This window comes from Vulpes lagopus, chromosome 15 (genome assembly GCF_018345385.1).
Source record: "Vulpes lagopus strain Blue_001 chromosome 15, ASM1834538v1, whole genome shotgun sequence".
Lineage (NCBI taxonomy): Eukaryota > Metazoa > Chordata > Mammalia > Carnivora > Canidae > Vulpes > Vulpes lagopus.
The window spans coordinates 27,423,346-27,439,042 of record NC_054838.1 but is presented as its reverse complement, the minus strand read 5'-3'; the positions used below and the strand labels follow the sequence as shown (position 1 = coordinate 27,439,042).

At 39.7% G+C, this 15,697-nt stretch overlaps 1 protein-coding gene across 10 annotated transcripts in view; it reads right to left on the bottom strand.

Annotated features, from left to right (window-relative positions):
- EMSY (EMSY transcriptional repressor, BRCA2 interacting) overlaps window positions 1-11,569 on the bottom strand; it is a 92,699-nt gene extending 81,130 nt beyond the window's left edge. For 2 of the 10 annotated variants that reach the window (XM_041730161.1, XM_041730164.1), the window contains exons 1-5: window positions 10,997-11,565; window positions 9,155-9,263; window positions 3,684-3,783; window positions 1,926-2,000; window positions 534-575 (exon numbers count right to left, since the gene is read on the bottom strand). In XM_041730161.1, coding sequence (XP_041586095.1) covers window positions 534-575; window positions 1,926-2,000; window positions 3,684-3,783; window positions 9,155-9,224 — 287 coding nt within the window. In that variant the 5' untranslated portion in view covers window positions 9,225-9,263; window positions 10,997-11,565. Of the gene's footprint in view, window positions 1-533; window positions 576-1,925; window positions 2,001-3,683; window positions 3,784-9,154; window positions 9,264-10,996 lie in introns of all 10 variants that reach the window. The other 8 variants (XM_041730169.1, XM_041730165.1, XM_041730159.1 and 5 more) reach the window with 8 other exon arrangements.
- Window positions 11,570-15,697: the final 4,128 nt, after the last annotated feature.

Below are 15,697 nucleotides of genomic sequence, written 5' to 3'. Positions count from 1 at the left end.
CCACAGCATAAAATATTAAAACAGGAGTATAGGAAGACCTAAGAAGCTTTCAAAATTATATGCTGAAGTAAACTCTTCAGAAAATTAAATTCATGTAGTAAGGAAATCAGAAAGGAGAGAAAAAAAGGAAACACAGGCAGATAAAAGCCAACTCTCAATTATCCATGCTAATAGAGAGAGGAGGGAAAGGGAGAGGTCAAACAGATTAAAGAAATCCACATATTATCCAAAAATACTTTGGCAAATGCTTTTAAATTCTTCCACCAAACCATTTCCAGGACAACTAATAAGTAGTAAAATGACTAATTAAAATTTTCACCTCCTCTCCCTTCCCACCCTCTGACTAGAGGTACTCCCAAGCAGCAAAATGGCTAAAGGGTGGGCAGTATTAGGAGGGGGAGGAGGGGAAGAGAAGGAAAAGCAGAGGGCACGGTTAATTCATAAATGGGAATATGTGCCCCTGAATAATTGAGAGCTTCAATTTTGAAATAATACAAGAAAAAGCCTGAAATAATAATAACCTATTTGCATACCTGTAACTTGGTCTTTCACCCAAATATAAGGATAAATTCATTCTTTAAAGGGGAAAAAAGGAAAAGGAGACTAAATAAGTGTTATCCTTTAAGTATGAAACTGATGCATCAACTTACAACTAATTGCCCCACAATATTTTTCCAATGCTTTTAAGGTACTTTGTCTCTAAGTGCCTCTGAATGTAAGCTATTGTTTACTACTTTATTATCTAGCACATAAGTTTCTTATTACCTTCTCAAATTAGAATATAGGTTCAGTTATTATTTTTAGAGCATCCCAATTCAAAAGTTTAGAGCAAATTAAAGAAGGAACACATTAACATTTGAATGTTTCAACCATGTAGGCCTGACAACTAAATACTTAATGTCTCTAGTGGGAAAATTCCAAACTCCTACAGCGCATACATACCTATCACTGAAAAATCTCAAAATTCAAATGTCTAAACTTTCAAACTACGCAGTTAAAAAGGTAGCACCCCATTTTATAAGTTAAATAAAATGAGGAACAGCGAAGCACAACTTGAAGCTAATGTCTACAGGGTCAATTCAAATACTGCCAATTGGTTTAAATGCACTATTTATCACATTATGGAAATGCATTAAATTTTTTTCCTTTAGTTTTATTTCTCATTAAAACATAAAAATAAAAAACAAATGAGTTATACTGTAATGTACATTATTTTTATGATATGTTCCTGTCATCTTTCATTAACATTTAAGGACAATTTCTGTTCCTTTCTATTCTTTTTTGTTGTTGTTGTTCCTTTCTATTCTTTAGGAGGCACTCTCTCCATACATACTCTACTAATGTTTGATCCCTGCCCTTAGTCCTTCACCACCCTCCACCCCATCTGTCAAACAGTTATAATGATCTAAAAACAATTTGATAAGAATCCTTCATAATTTTATTGGCTTTTTAAAAGCAAATTAAGATATATTCATATTTCTTAAAAGCAGAACATATATTATCTTTTACTGAATCTCAAAAAACATGAAATATTAGTCATAAAAAATTTATAATGCCTATTTATAAAGCAATATACATACCAAATACCATTACAAAGAACCTCTAAGGGGCTGTCAAATTAGTGGAGCCTACTACTTTATCACTAAACTTTAAAAAGTGAATCATCTGTTAAATTGTGGTGGCCTTTTATGCAGAGATTACATTGTAACGGGATTTGACCTGAGTACTTAAAGCTTGCCTAACCAAATGCAAAAACATAACCAACTGAATAAACAGTTAACACCTCTATGGTCAAGATCCCTGAGTATAGAAATATTACTCTTAAGATAAAAGTCTCAGGAATCTGCTATACAACAGGAAGACTGTTTCAAAACTACGTTATACTATGTCATAAAAAATCAGGGGTTGTATGACTAATGGCTTACTTATGTGCAATTGTTGTTAACCGTTCATCGTTTACTGCTCTCCGAACTTCAGCACGGTGGCGCTCTGTTGAGATGCTATGAAAAAAAATAGCCATTATAGAACTCTGCCAAGCAGGCAGCTCTTTTCTATACTTTTACTAAATGTTTAAGTCAACATTCTGCTTGGGGAGGAGGGGGGACAAGACTGATTTGTGAAAAGAAATAGACAGGTGCCTAACATATATCTTCAGATGCTTTAAACTAAAATCATAGAAAAGAGTTCATACTGATTTTGTGTAACTGCAGAGAGAATTAGTTGCAAATTAAAAATCACAGGAAGACAAATCAGCTTGATATCAAGCCATTACTTCCAAAACTCAGAAATGTCAGATCATGTTCAAGATTAGCAGAGGTTCCTGTTATCTAAATATGCAAACAACCACTGAATGACTCTTAATCATGACTACTAAGAGGATTTTGGCATTTGGAAGAAAGTCTTCTAAAGTCTTTTCTAAAGCTTAAGAGTCTATAATTTTATGTTCAGTGAATATAATAAAGAAACAAAAGTGGCAAGATAATCTATTTCCTGTGGCTATACGCTATGAAATTTGACACTGGGACATTACTTTCTTATTACTTAACACCTCAGCTTTCAGCTGTATGTCTTCTACATTACACTATGTTACCATTACAGTAAAAATGTGCTTACATTGCTCCTATTTAAATACATGTAAAGTTAATACTAAACAAGTGAAAAAAGGCTATACTCATTCCACTCATAAATACTCAAAATGAATTCCACTCTTCAAATTGTAATCTTTACTGCTTATGCTAAATCAGTATTATCAACTAAAATACTTAAGGGGCTGGAAAGCAGATTTATGAGGAAATAGAAACAACAAACAAGGGACGCCTGGGTGGCTCAGTGGTTGAGTGTGTGCCTTCTGCTCAAGGCATGATCCTGAAGTCCCAGGATTGAGTCCCACATCCGGCTCCCTGCATGGAGCCTGCTTCTCCCTCTGCCTGTGTCTCTGCCTCTCTCTCTCTCTCTGTCTCTCATAAATAAATTAAATTTAAAAAAAAAAAAGAAAAAGAAAGAAACAACAAACAAAAAATATGTAAGTTGTTAAATATGAAGACAATAAGAGTAAGAATTTGACTTAATAATATCCCCATATTACTGTCAACCAAATATAGGAAAAGAGTCTTCCCTATTTTCATTTAAAAAAGGAATAGGACAAAATGGTTTTAAATGTAGAAAGGAAACCTCAGTTAAATCAGAACATTTTCTGAGAAAGCTCAAGATGTTAGAATGGATCAAGACAAGGTATCAAAGAATCCCATTCACTAGAATTTTTTTAACAGATTCAATTGCCACTCTGGCAGGAAGCTAAGGGGATATATTATTCTCAAGGCTATGACTATATAAAAACCGCTCATTTCTAAGACAACAACTTCCTAGCATCTCCTTCTTCCCTCCCAACAAATGCCACTGGGCCACTCCAGGTCTTCAGATCTTGTTGCTACTAGCTCTTCTTTCCTTCAAAAATACCTCCCCTTCTCAGGTGACCCAAACCTAAAATAACCTGCATTAAACGCTTTGACTACAGAATAAATGATAAATTATATAACTTTCTGTAACAAAGCACACAACTGGGATGGGATATCTAAGTACCAACAACGTGAACACCTCTGTCTTCAATTTGAGAATGAAAAGTACTAACACCCCTCAAAATGAATTTCCAGAGTCACATCTCACAAACTTTTATGATAATTTACCTAAGAACTTTTGAGAGTTCTCCAAGAAGATCTTTCTTTTCCTTGGTGAGATCTCCCTGTGCCCGAAGTGCACTGATAACTCCAGCATATGCCTCCAATTCTAGAAGAAGAAAATTATTTTATCAAGATAGGCCTTCAATATTTTAATACTGTCGCTACATATAGTGAAACTTCAGGGCAAAAAAAACCTAGAAATCAATAAATACACAAAATTTTAAAATTTCCTCTCAAAAATTTTATCTAAGAGCACTGATTGAAATGTGGCTTTTATAACTGGATATCTTGTTTTTTATTGCCTCCCAGGAGTCATAAAAATAAAATTGTTTAAGTAGAAAAATCAATGGCAAATATTTTCTCTCATACCTTATCACTAAAGAATGTTTAACTCAGATGCTACCAACAACTGGAAACAGGCTCCCAGTGATACAAGGCCAATAAGAGAAATTTTTAGCTTTACTGACCGGTATCTACACTGACCAATCTTTGAGATAATTCCTTAGCCCTGCCTAGCATTCAAACTACCTTCTACCTCCCTCCTTGGGTTGAAAGTACCACAAGTACTGTACAACAGAAAAACTCCTAGAATAAGAGTCAAATAACCAGATTCTGGCGCCAGTACCACCACTTAATAGTTGTGTGAACTTGGGCAAGTCCTTTCTTATCCCTGAACCTTAATTTCTTTATCTAGGAGAGACATTCCAGATTTAAGATCATCTGCATCTACTATTGAAATGACCAAGAGAAGTTAGGGAACATGACCTGCTCTCATAGCAAGCCAGATATAATATACTGAACCCCTGTACCAGACAGTTTCACTATCTTTCCACAGCAACAATCATTATGAAATGAAACAGTCAGTTTCCAACACTGGTTAAAATAAAAACCAGGGACGCGTGGATGGCTCACTGGTTGAGCATCTGTCTTTGGCTCAGGGGGTAATATCGGAGTCCCAGGATCAAGTCCCACATTGGGCTTCCTGCATGGAGCCTGCTTCTCTCTCTGCCTGTGTCTCTGCCTCTCTCTCTCTCTCTGTCTCTCGTGAATAAATAAATAAAATCTTTAAAAATATATATACATATAAAACCAAAAAGTCCTCACTGGCTCCCAATGAACCATGCCTGCACTCCTTGGGAATTGTATTTTTTTTTTTTTTGGTATTACTTTTATACAGTCCCTTCCCACACTAACTCTGGGGTTGGCATGTGACTTGCCTTGGCCAGTGGAACATCACCATACATGACACAAACAGAAGTTCACTAACATTTGCACACAGGGCCTTGCTCTCTTGGAACCTTGAGATTACCAAGCTGTGAAGAAGCTCAGGATGAAAAGCCACATGGAGAGAGGCCCATCAGAGCTGAGCCTCGTCAACTAGCTAAACTACCAGCTTAGTGGTACAGCCACATGAGAGAGTTCAGGCAAAACCAGCAACCACAGAATCAAAAGAAAAAATAGGTGTCTTAAGCCATTAACACTATGAGACAGGTATATCCAAGCAAAATACAATGATAGGAAATAAGTGTCCAAACTAGTTACCTTCTTAGTCAATTCAAGTTGATACTAGTATTTGGCATTTCCCAATGTCTGACACACAAATAATGAAGGCAGGCATATCTGCATCCTAGGTACACCAATAATAAACTAGTAGCCTCATTCAGTTCATGTTATTCACAATTCTAAGAGTCAAAAAAAAAGTGAGCTGACTATTAAGCAGAAATGTCTAATCCAACTGAACTATCCCATGTGTAAACATGCTGCATATTCAATGTATCCTGAAGACCATGTAGATGTTTCATGGGGTCTCTCTGGAAGGACAAAGCTTTCCTGCTCTGAGTAATAAAGGAAATACCTAGTACCAGAAAACACATATATTTTAGCTTTTATCAGGACCCAAAGTAGAGTTCAGAAAGACACTGGGGATAACCAACTAAGAAATCACTATACTAAAAATTAATGCCTCATTTACAGAATATTTTATTTAACAAATCAGTACTGAGTCCTATTATATATGTACCAGATAGTATGCTAAATCCTGCCTTCATAGAGTTAACTCTGAATAAAGCTACAGTGAAACAAGTCATCGAACAATGATGATACAGTTTATAATATAGTGGTAAAAGCATAGAGGAGAAACACATCATCCAGTCTAGAAAGTGTGCTCTAAGCAAGCAGGAGAAAAAATGCAAATATGCAAAAGGAAAAGAGTAAAAGAGCAAATAACTTCTCAAATAGACATCAACTTTCCAGTAACAGTCAGTGACTAGGGTTTTGCTTTTGGGAAAGTATTTGGATAGTCACTAACTCAAACCAAACTCAGTTGCACTTTACTACTACTACAAGGTACCATGCAGAATATCATATGAACAAAACAAAGTCCCTATTCTCAAGGTAGTTAAAATCCAAGAGACACATACACAGGAATCAAGAAGGATGAAAATGGAAAAGTTGTTTGGGGCCAAAAGAAGCCTAATTCCAGGCTAAAAAGTTGTATTTGATAGGACTCAGTAGTTGACTGCAGAAACAGGAGAAGGAAAGGAATCAGGTTTTGTAGTGTGTGAGATATTTAGGAGAAGGGCAATACCATAAAAATAAATGGAGAGGTCAGAGAGAGAAAGCCGTATGAGGAAAAAGAAAAAGAAAGTTCACTTTTGGCCTATGCAATTTATGGTGATCAAGATACTACTTCAAAGAGTGAAATTAACCAAAGAAATGTGGCAAAGGTTTTTGACATTTCAAGTCTCATTCCAAGTCTAATTAAGAAGTCATGGACAAAAGTAAGCAGTGGTAACCTCACACAAAATGGACTCAGACCACAGTTACCAGTATCATACAATCCGAGGCACTTCCCACCTTCTCCAGAAATTCACTTGTTGTAAAGAACCTTTACAGGCTGGCTGCCCAACCTCCTTCACGTTTGATTTCCATTTTGTAGGGTATCCTCAGATCCTGACAAATATCAAACTTAGTTGAATTTCTGGTATTTCTGGTACCATTCTCTTGTAGTGTTTAATGACACATAAATAACAATTTAATAAGAGATACAAGCAAACACCACAGAAAACAAAAAGATTTGCCAAGCCACTTTACAAAGTCTTCAACACATCCATTAAAAAAATAAATAAATAAATAAATAAATCAGCACTTCATTTATACTATAGTACATGAAGCATGAAGTCGCATGCTGGAGTTGTAGCTCCAGAATGGTTTTTTAAAAATAAGTTAGAGGAAAGGCAGGACAGAAGGAGGAAAGCATTTATCTATCATTGGTATGTTCATTATATTGCTAAAAAAAAAATTCTCTATCCCAGTCTTTATACTTAAGTAAAATGTAAACATTTAGCATTTTTGTTAAATGATTTATAACTATTTTTAAAAGAACAAATCTAATTCTTAAAATATTTTAAATTAATCTTTAAATACAGTACTTTCTCTAAACTTTGGACCTAAAACCAGTGTTTGAAGGCAATTCAAAAGTTTCATTGTTATGATAATGAGCCAACGGGTGGGGAGGAAGTCCTTCTGCAAATCACTATCAAGGCTCACCTCCCAAAGTGAAGGGTCATAGAAGATGACATTACCCTGTAGGAAGGCTGTTTTCTTTTGTATAGAAACAGCTCTCTAGCAACATTATCCACACAGCTCTGGCTAAAGTTAAGGATAAATTTAGACTTAAAGGTTACCAATTTTATATTTAAAGGTAATCTCTTGACTCAAGGTCCCAAAAGCCCAGAAATTCTAATCCAATCTACTGTAGCTGCGATCTGTTCATTTGCAATTATTTTAGCTATGAAGTAAATACCAGTCCAACTTTAAAAATGGTAGCTAGAAAGCTATAGCAATTGCATGTAAGTGTGTAGAAAATCATCCTTGAATTAGTACTAAAAGTTTGGATATAAGATTAAAGGAAAAAAATAATAATGGAGGGATTGTCCAAAAAAGCTCTCTAAACATCCTACAATACAATGGTAAGAAATAGTTTAAAATAAGAGAAATCCTCATAGTGGCCTGAGGGGAAATAAAAAGGGTAAATGTTACTAGCAGACAGGACCAACTCAGCTACGGCAGCTACACTTCAGATTTACAGAAAAGAATTCCCAACAAGGATTTCCTTTGAAGATTCACCTGCAAATAAATAAATGTCTGAAAGCAACTGCTCTAAAACACTATACCCTCTGATGTCAAGTACTGTAGAAGACCCCTTTTATATACAATTAATCCACATAACAAACTTATGAGGCAGATATTATTATGCATCTTTTACCAAAGTGACAATAGATTTAAGAAGACTAAATACACTGTCCTAGATCTTGTGGGTCATGAGTGACAAGACCAAGACCCCAGGTCCCTCTGAATTCAACGCCCACACTTTCCCCTCCAAAATCATAAATATTCCAATAATTCATATCGACTTCCAAAACATTTAGTGTTCTTTTTCAAACTATTCTTTCGTTTACTGAGCACCCTCTATGTGCTACCCTGGAACTATAGTGATAAAGAAGACAGCAAGGTCCTTCTTGGATCTTATAGTCTAAAGCATTAGTTCTCAACCAAAGTTCCTCGAACCACAGAATATAAAACATGACTTCAGTAACTCAATTTTCCCAAGAATAGACAAAACTATTCCCATCCTAAATGCATAAAAAGAAGTTAGTTCATTACATACAATGGATTAGGCCTAGCATTAGTGCTTAATTCTCTCCCTTAAAGTACAAGTTGAGAAAGGTTGCTCTAAAGGAAAAGAAGCTCAAAATAATTAATTATAAACATAAGGCGTGTTTTATTACTGATACTAAATACAATTCAGGAAAGTCAACATAGTTAATATTTACTTAGAATTCAGAAACAGTATTTAATTCATACATACATTCACGAAGGCTAAAAGTATGTTAAAGTGAGACTGGAATCATATTTCCTGGGTTACAATCCTGACTCCATGAACTACTATCAGCAGCACCTTGGGTTCTAAGCTTCAGTTTTGTCATCTGTAAAACGGAAAACACAAAAAACCCCTACCTTTCCCATTTGAGTGACGATTAAATAAGATATTGAATGAAAAGAACTCAGAATAGCCCAATACCCCTCAAGAACCCTTAGCTACTATTTTTATTACTATGGTCCATGCACCTACTAAGTACAAAGTGACGATTAAATAAGATATTGAATGACGATTAAATAAGTGACGATTAAATAAGTGACGATTAAATAAGATATTGAATGAAAAGAACTCAGAATAGCCCAATACCCCTCAAGAACTCTTAGCTACTATTTTTATTACTATGGTCCATGCACCTACTAAGTACAAAGCACTATGCAAGGCACTAGGGAAATAACAAGGAGTACGATAGGGAGTACACCTCTAAATAATTTCTAGTGCAGCATGAGATATAACATCCAGGCAAACAGCCATGACAAAAACAGAAAGGGAAAAGTTATCACAGAAAGGCATAAAACATAAAAAATGCAAATCGTACCCAATTTTCTAAGAATCCTTTTGCATTCATCCCTGCTGAGATCCAAAAGGGTTGGCCACACAACAGGCATTGCTGCTTCTTTTTGGTAGCCCCAAAGAGCTTGTCTTCCCTACCAAAACAAAATGAAACAAAAATCAAATTACCAAAGTACATTAAAAATGCCACTTACCTGGAGATCTACACACTAAGAAGTAAAACCAGTAAAAATATCTCACAATTCTATTTCACCACCTCACTTTTCAACTTCTGACAAAGGAAGAACTAAACAACCATTCTGGAACTTATTATTCCAGCACAGGATAATGGAAAGGGCACAGGCTTTAGAGTTAGACACCTCCAGTTTCTAGTTTCAGCTTTCAACTCACTGGCTGGGTGATCCTGGAAAAGTGGCCTATCTGAGCAAAAATTTTCCACACCTATAAAACAGAGGTATTATCATCCAATCTGTTATAAGGCTTATAGAAAAGTATTTGAAGTTCTTATAGTGGCTAGCATGTTGTTTAAAAAATAGGTGCTATTCCCTGTGTGACCTGCGCCAAGTTACTTCATTTGCGTCAGCTCTCTCACTTAGAAGTTACAAGAGGTAAAATACATAAAGTTCCTAGCGCGTTACATGGACTAATGGAACTTAACAAAAAACTTTCTTCTCAAGTCTTAAAACAATGAACGATGAATTTACACCCTGTAGTCACTAAACAATCATTTACCAAAAGTTTAGATGTCAGGAACTTACTTCGTACTGGGAATTGGTCTAGAGGATGAAAAGACAACAGCGCTGGGCGCTTGCACAATACCTGCTTAGCACACAGTAGATCCACTGTAAATATTTGTTAAGTAGATGAATGAAGACAGAGAAGAGTGAGTAAAGTGAATGAGTGAGCGAGTGAGTGAATGAATGAATGAATGAATGAACGAACGAATGAGGGAGCTCACTGTCTAGTCGAGGAGTCAGGCAGCGAACCGTAATCACTGCTATATCCCGTGGCAGGCACTGGAGCTGCTAACTCGGAGCCCGGAGCTGATCCCCCCCTCCTCCGACTTCCCATAGTCCTCTCAGCTACGGACCAACCCAGAGCCAGGAGAACTGGACTGCGCGCCCCGGCCGGCAGGATGACATAAAGAAAAGGGGTGGGGAGGAGGAAGAAGGGGCAGAGCCAAAGGAATCCGCTCCCTCCACAGCCAGTCCCCGCCTCCCGACAGGATCTCGGAGGCGGCCGGCGACCGCCCGAAGCGAGCACCACGTCACGGCATCCCGACGCGTCCCCGCCAGCGCACCCCACCGCGGGGCCGCGGCGCCCTGGGAATCGGGGCGGCAGCAGCGGGAGCCCGCTCCGGAGCCGGGAGCTCGTGTAATCCTGCCCCCGCTCAAGTGTCAAGGAGGCAAGCCCGCCCCGCCCCCTCCCCAAACACGCACTCTCCAGCAGCACCACAACAAGAGCAGCCCGCCCACCCTCCTCACCCGCGCCCCTCGGCGCCGACCCCGATGTCAAGCCCCCTACCCAAGCCCGGCAGGGCCAGCAGCCGGTGTCAGGGGCCCCGGCCGGCATCAGCGCCCCACTCCCCCCTCAGCCGAGAGGACAACGGAGAGAAAGTAGGCGCGCGGACAGCCAGGCAGAGGCCGAGACTCACCGGGAGGCTCCCGGAGCCGGACCCCCAGGATCCCAGCACCAGGCCTTCCAGAGTCCCCCTCAGCACACCTCAGGGAGCCCCACGATCCCGTTAGGAGACAACGGAGGATGGGGCTGGGCGTCCCAACCCGGGGGACCAAATGCTTAGCCCGGCGGTCCTCCAGCCTGGCTAACCTGCCAGCTCTTCCCAGCGCCTTGTCTGAGAGTCACCCACCTGCCCGGCCTTTCGGGGCTCATCTAAAAGGCTCCTCCGCCAAGACTAGGGAACACCAGGAATTGGGTTTGTTTGCGGTGCCTCAGAAGGGGCAAGATGGCGACAGGCATCAGGGCGCAGGCGCAGCCGCGCGCTGCCAGTCGGGAGGTGTAGTTCGCCTTTCCCGCCTTTCGGAGAACAGACTCCAGAAGGCCTCCATTCTCCCTGTCCCTCTTTTCCTCCGCGTTTTGAAAGGAAAGAGGAGATATCGCGGGAGGTGCTGGGAGTTGTGGTCCGAACCCAAGCTCCCTCCTCTTTCGCTCTCGGTGTGCTGTCGAAGGCGCAAGGAAGGCCGGGATTGTAGTTTCCTAGGCTTCTCCTCCATACCCTCCTCTCAGGCTTTGCGCGCCTCTCCTCCGGCTGCCGTCTCCCAACCAATCGGCTGCGCTCTCTGCTACGTGTGGCGTCACACGTAGAGGCCAAAATGGCGCCGGTAGCTGGCTGACGCTTTGCGGCGACCTTTACCCTGAGAGGAGGTTAGGGACGGTAGAAAAGCAGCTTTGTCCCTGAAGTGCAGTTGAGGATTAGGATCGGATTCCTCAGAGTCATGGGAGCAATTGTCAGCGGCCTCCAGCCTCCACCAGGCGCAACTCAAGGAGAGAGAATCCACACTGCAGGAACCGACTTAGCGGACGTCGCAATTGGCGAACCCAGTCTGAGGGTAGCGGAGATGCCAGTGGAGAAGGCGAACCCGAGCGTTCTCCGCTTCGGGTTTCTCCACGTATGAAGTGGGAATGATAGTGGTATTTCGTGCTTTAGCTGCCAAAGGCCAGAGGAGAAGGTATTTATTAGAGGCCCTGCGACGTGGTAGGTTCCCCCTTCAGCCTTTGTTCTTACTGAATCACAGAACAAATGTGTGAAGAAGGTATTGCCCCTATTTTACATACGAGAAAAGGGGCCATAAAATCGAAGCCAGCGGGATCCCTGGGTGGCGCAGCGGTTTGGCGCCTGCCTTTGGCCCAGGGCGCGATCCTGGAGACCCGGGATCGAATCCCACGTCGGGCTCCCGGTGCATGGAGCCTGCTTCTCCCTCTGCCTGTGTCTCTGCCTCTCTCTCTCTCTGATGACTATCATAAATAAATAAAAAAAATAAAAAAAATCGAAGCCAGCGTTCGGTATTGTGGAAGAATCAATTCAAGTTTTGTGATTGCCCTTCCTCTTAAATTGTGTACTTTTGGAAACATCGGATCTGGTAAAAAAAAAAAAAAAAAAAAAAACAACGCCCAAGTCAAGGAGGGTTTTTACTATGCTTTCTGATAACAAAAGTTTCATGTAAAATGGGGTTAATATTACCCTATAGTGATGTTGTGATACACAACGTAGAAAAACGTTATTTGTGAATTGTGGACCACTCTGCAAACGTGTGAGACTGGTCATATTCTTGAATGGAGCTATAGATTAGAAAGAGAAAATAAATAACAGCATGTAAGTTTATTACCATTTACCCATTAGCTAAAAAAATACTCTGTTGAGGTCCTAGAAAATTGTTACTGTTGAAACCCAAGCCTGCACCCTCGGAAAGTCATGAAGTGGGACAGTTAATCCCCAGGCCCTTGTCTCCCTCTTTGATCTTAACAATGCATTCTCTTAATCTATTTCCCACTAAATTTAGGTGCCACCTGTTTTCAGGTCAATTAGTTAACTTTTGGAAAGATGGTAAAAGAAAATTTAACAAGATTTTGTAGTTTAACGTACATTTTTTTATTTGAGCTTCACAGCATCTCAGTGAAGTAGGTATGATTTAGATATATTCCCCACCCCCTCCCTGCCAACTCACACACACTATGAACGTGGAAAACACAAATTGAAGAACTCACCCAGTTTCACAAAGCTAGGAAATGAAGGGAGCTGAACTTTATAACCCCAGGTCTTGTAGCTTCCAAGTGTCTTCCTCTACAACAGATGTCAAGGTGACAGGCAATGGAGTAGAAATGGAAAGACAAGCTGCTTATAAAACTGACCCTGAACATAATAAGTAGGATGTAAGTCAAGAATTATAGCTTACTCTGCTTACCTGGAGCCAAGTATTATAAGCATCTCACATATTAATTCATTCAGTCCTTAAAATTTTATGAGGTAGAAACTTATTATGTCTAATTAAAAATGAGAAAACCAAGGCATGGGAAGGAGGTTAAATAGCTTGCCTAGAGTCACACATTATAAATAAATGGTAAAGCCAGGACTTAAACCTAAGCAGCTTGATGCTCTAGGCCAGTGGTTCTCAAACTTTCATGTTCAGTAGGAACTGAGGATCTTGTTAAAAATGCAAATTTTGATTGAGTACATCGGAGTCGGACCTAAAATTCTGTATTTCTAAAAAGCTCTCGGGCAGCCTGGGTGACTCAGTGGTTTAGAGCCTTCAGCCCAGGGCGTGATCCTGAAGACCCCGGATTGAGTCCCATGTCAGGCTCCCTGCGTAGAGCCTGCTTCTCCCTCTGCCTGTGTCTCTGCCCCTCTCTCTCTCTCTCTCTCTCTCCTCTCTCTGTATCTCTCATGAATAAATAAATAAATCTTAAAAAAAAAAAAAAAAAAAAAAACTTTACCCTCAAGAACTTCTCCTACCCTTGACTTTCCCTCTAGCATAAGACAGGTACTCCTGCCTCTACTTCTACACATTTTATGACAGAATTCAGAACATTTAGGTTTTGGTCATTTGTTCAAAAATCTTCCTGACTAGACAAAGCTCTTACACTCCAGTGACTAGTACATAAAAATAATAGTTAACATTCATCGAGGGCTTTCTCTATTCCAGGTGCTGCTTTATACATTAGTGTGTTTAATCTCCACAATAGCTTTATGAGATATACTATTCCCATTTTATGGATGGAGAAACTGAGGCACAGAGAGATTAGGTAGTTTACCTAAGGTAACAAGCTACTGAGTATCAGTGCCATGATTTTAGGTAAGGCACTTTGAGTCCAGGAAACGTGTGATAAATGAGAGCCATCTTCCACTTTCAAAAAAGAAAAACTAAGACTTACTGTCCTACTAGACATAAGTATAACTGCCTATACTCTGGAAAAATGTATTGGAGTATGATATTTGTCTCAAACTTTATTCCTCTATTGACCAACCAGGTTAAGCAGGTTTCTGGAAACAGACTTCTTCAAGATGCCTACCATCCACCATTCTAATTTTGTGGTGCTGTGTTGTAGACGGTGAATTTCACAATTATCATGAAAACATCTGTTAAATTCCCTATAATATTGTACAGGTAGGAAAGTCAAGGTGGATAATACCTTAGATATTTCTTTTCAACATGAAAAAACAGATATAAAGACGTCAAATGAATTAACTGGAATCATACAGGAACTTCACGGCAGGACTGGGACTGGCAACCAGCCCTTTTGATTTACAGGCTCTTTCCACTGTACCACACTGCCCTTAGATTCTTACCTTCGGAAAGTTGTATTACCACAATGGTATAGCCAAGGTATATACTAAAAATGAGAATAGCAAAACCAAAAAAATAAATTAGTAATATAAGTAGAATATAAAATAATAGATCAAGATAAGTAGATTTGGGGGACAGAAAAGAAAGAAGGAAAATAAACGGGGGGAGGGGGACTGGCAATTACATATCAAGATTTCATAGAGGATCCAAAATGCTTTGAACAATCTGGAATAGCTTCAGAAAGGAGATGAAATATCTGGACTCTGCCTTGTCAACTGTGATAACTCCTCTCCCTCACTACCCATTAAATTCTGTAGTTTCTTGCTTCCTGAATAGCCAGCCCCATTGTTTCAGTGGGCTGATGATGAGGCCTTGTCACCTGTGTGGAGTTGACCTTTTCCCCAACCCTCTTCCTCCAATAGAACTTTTCTACACTCCTTGCCTCGTACATCTACCGTGCTTCTACTGCTGTGAGAGTGAGCTTTCTAAAATACAAAGCTCACAATGCCAGTAACCTGCATAAAACTTTTCAGTGGTTCCCAGTTGCCAACAGAATAAAGTTCCGACTTTTTTACAAGCAAACTCATGACAACACAAAGAAATTTCCTTCCCATGTCTAATATTTTCCCAGAGCACTGCCAGCACTTCTTTATCTTGCCTAAAATCCGATATTGTTCTAAAGTAAACTGCTTCACTTGAAGCCCTTTCCAATGAAGTTCTGTCTCCATCTTCTGTATCTTGAACCAGAAGTAAAGGCTGACATTCTCTTCACCTTGTTAACTACAACTTCCAGACCAGCTGCCTCTGCATTGAGGCTTTTACTATCAAGCTATGCAAACTCCATTCCAACTTCATTCCATCTCTCTGGAGATGATGGGATCTTAGAAGCTTTTTAACTGCCTGCTATCATCAGTTTATGTTATATCCCCTCTGCCTTTGTCCTCAACAAAAAGGTAAAACAAAACAAAACGTTCCCCAGCACTGCCCTTCTACCACCCATTTCTTTGATCATATCCTGTACTTTGTTCTCCAGAACTGTTCCACCTCTGAAATCAGTAACCAAGGTATTCCACCTTCTAAACAAGACCTCCTTTTATTCCAGTTTTTTTTTTTTTTACTCCTTTATCCTCACCAAACCTGTTCTTCAACTTCAGTGAAATCTGTAGTTTATAGTCTACCAGTCCCAGGTTTATTCCCCTCCTCCAGCTTTACACTCTTCCCTTTCTAAGTTGGGCCCTGTGATCATTTATTTCAAACTCAGTCTCATT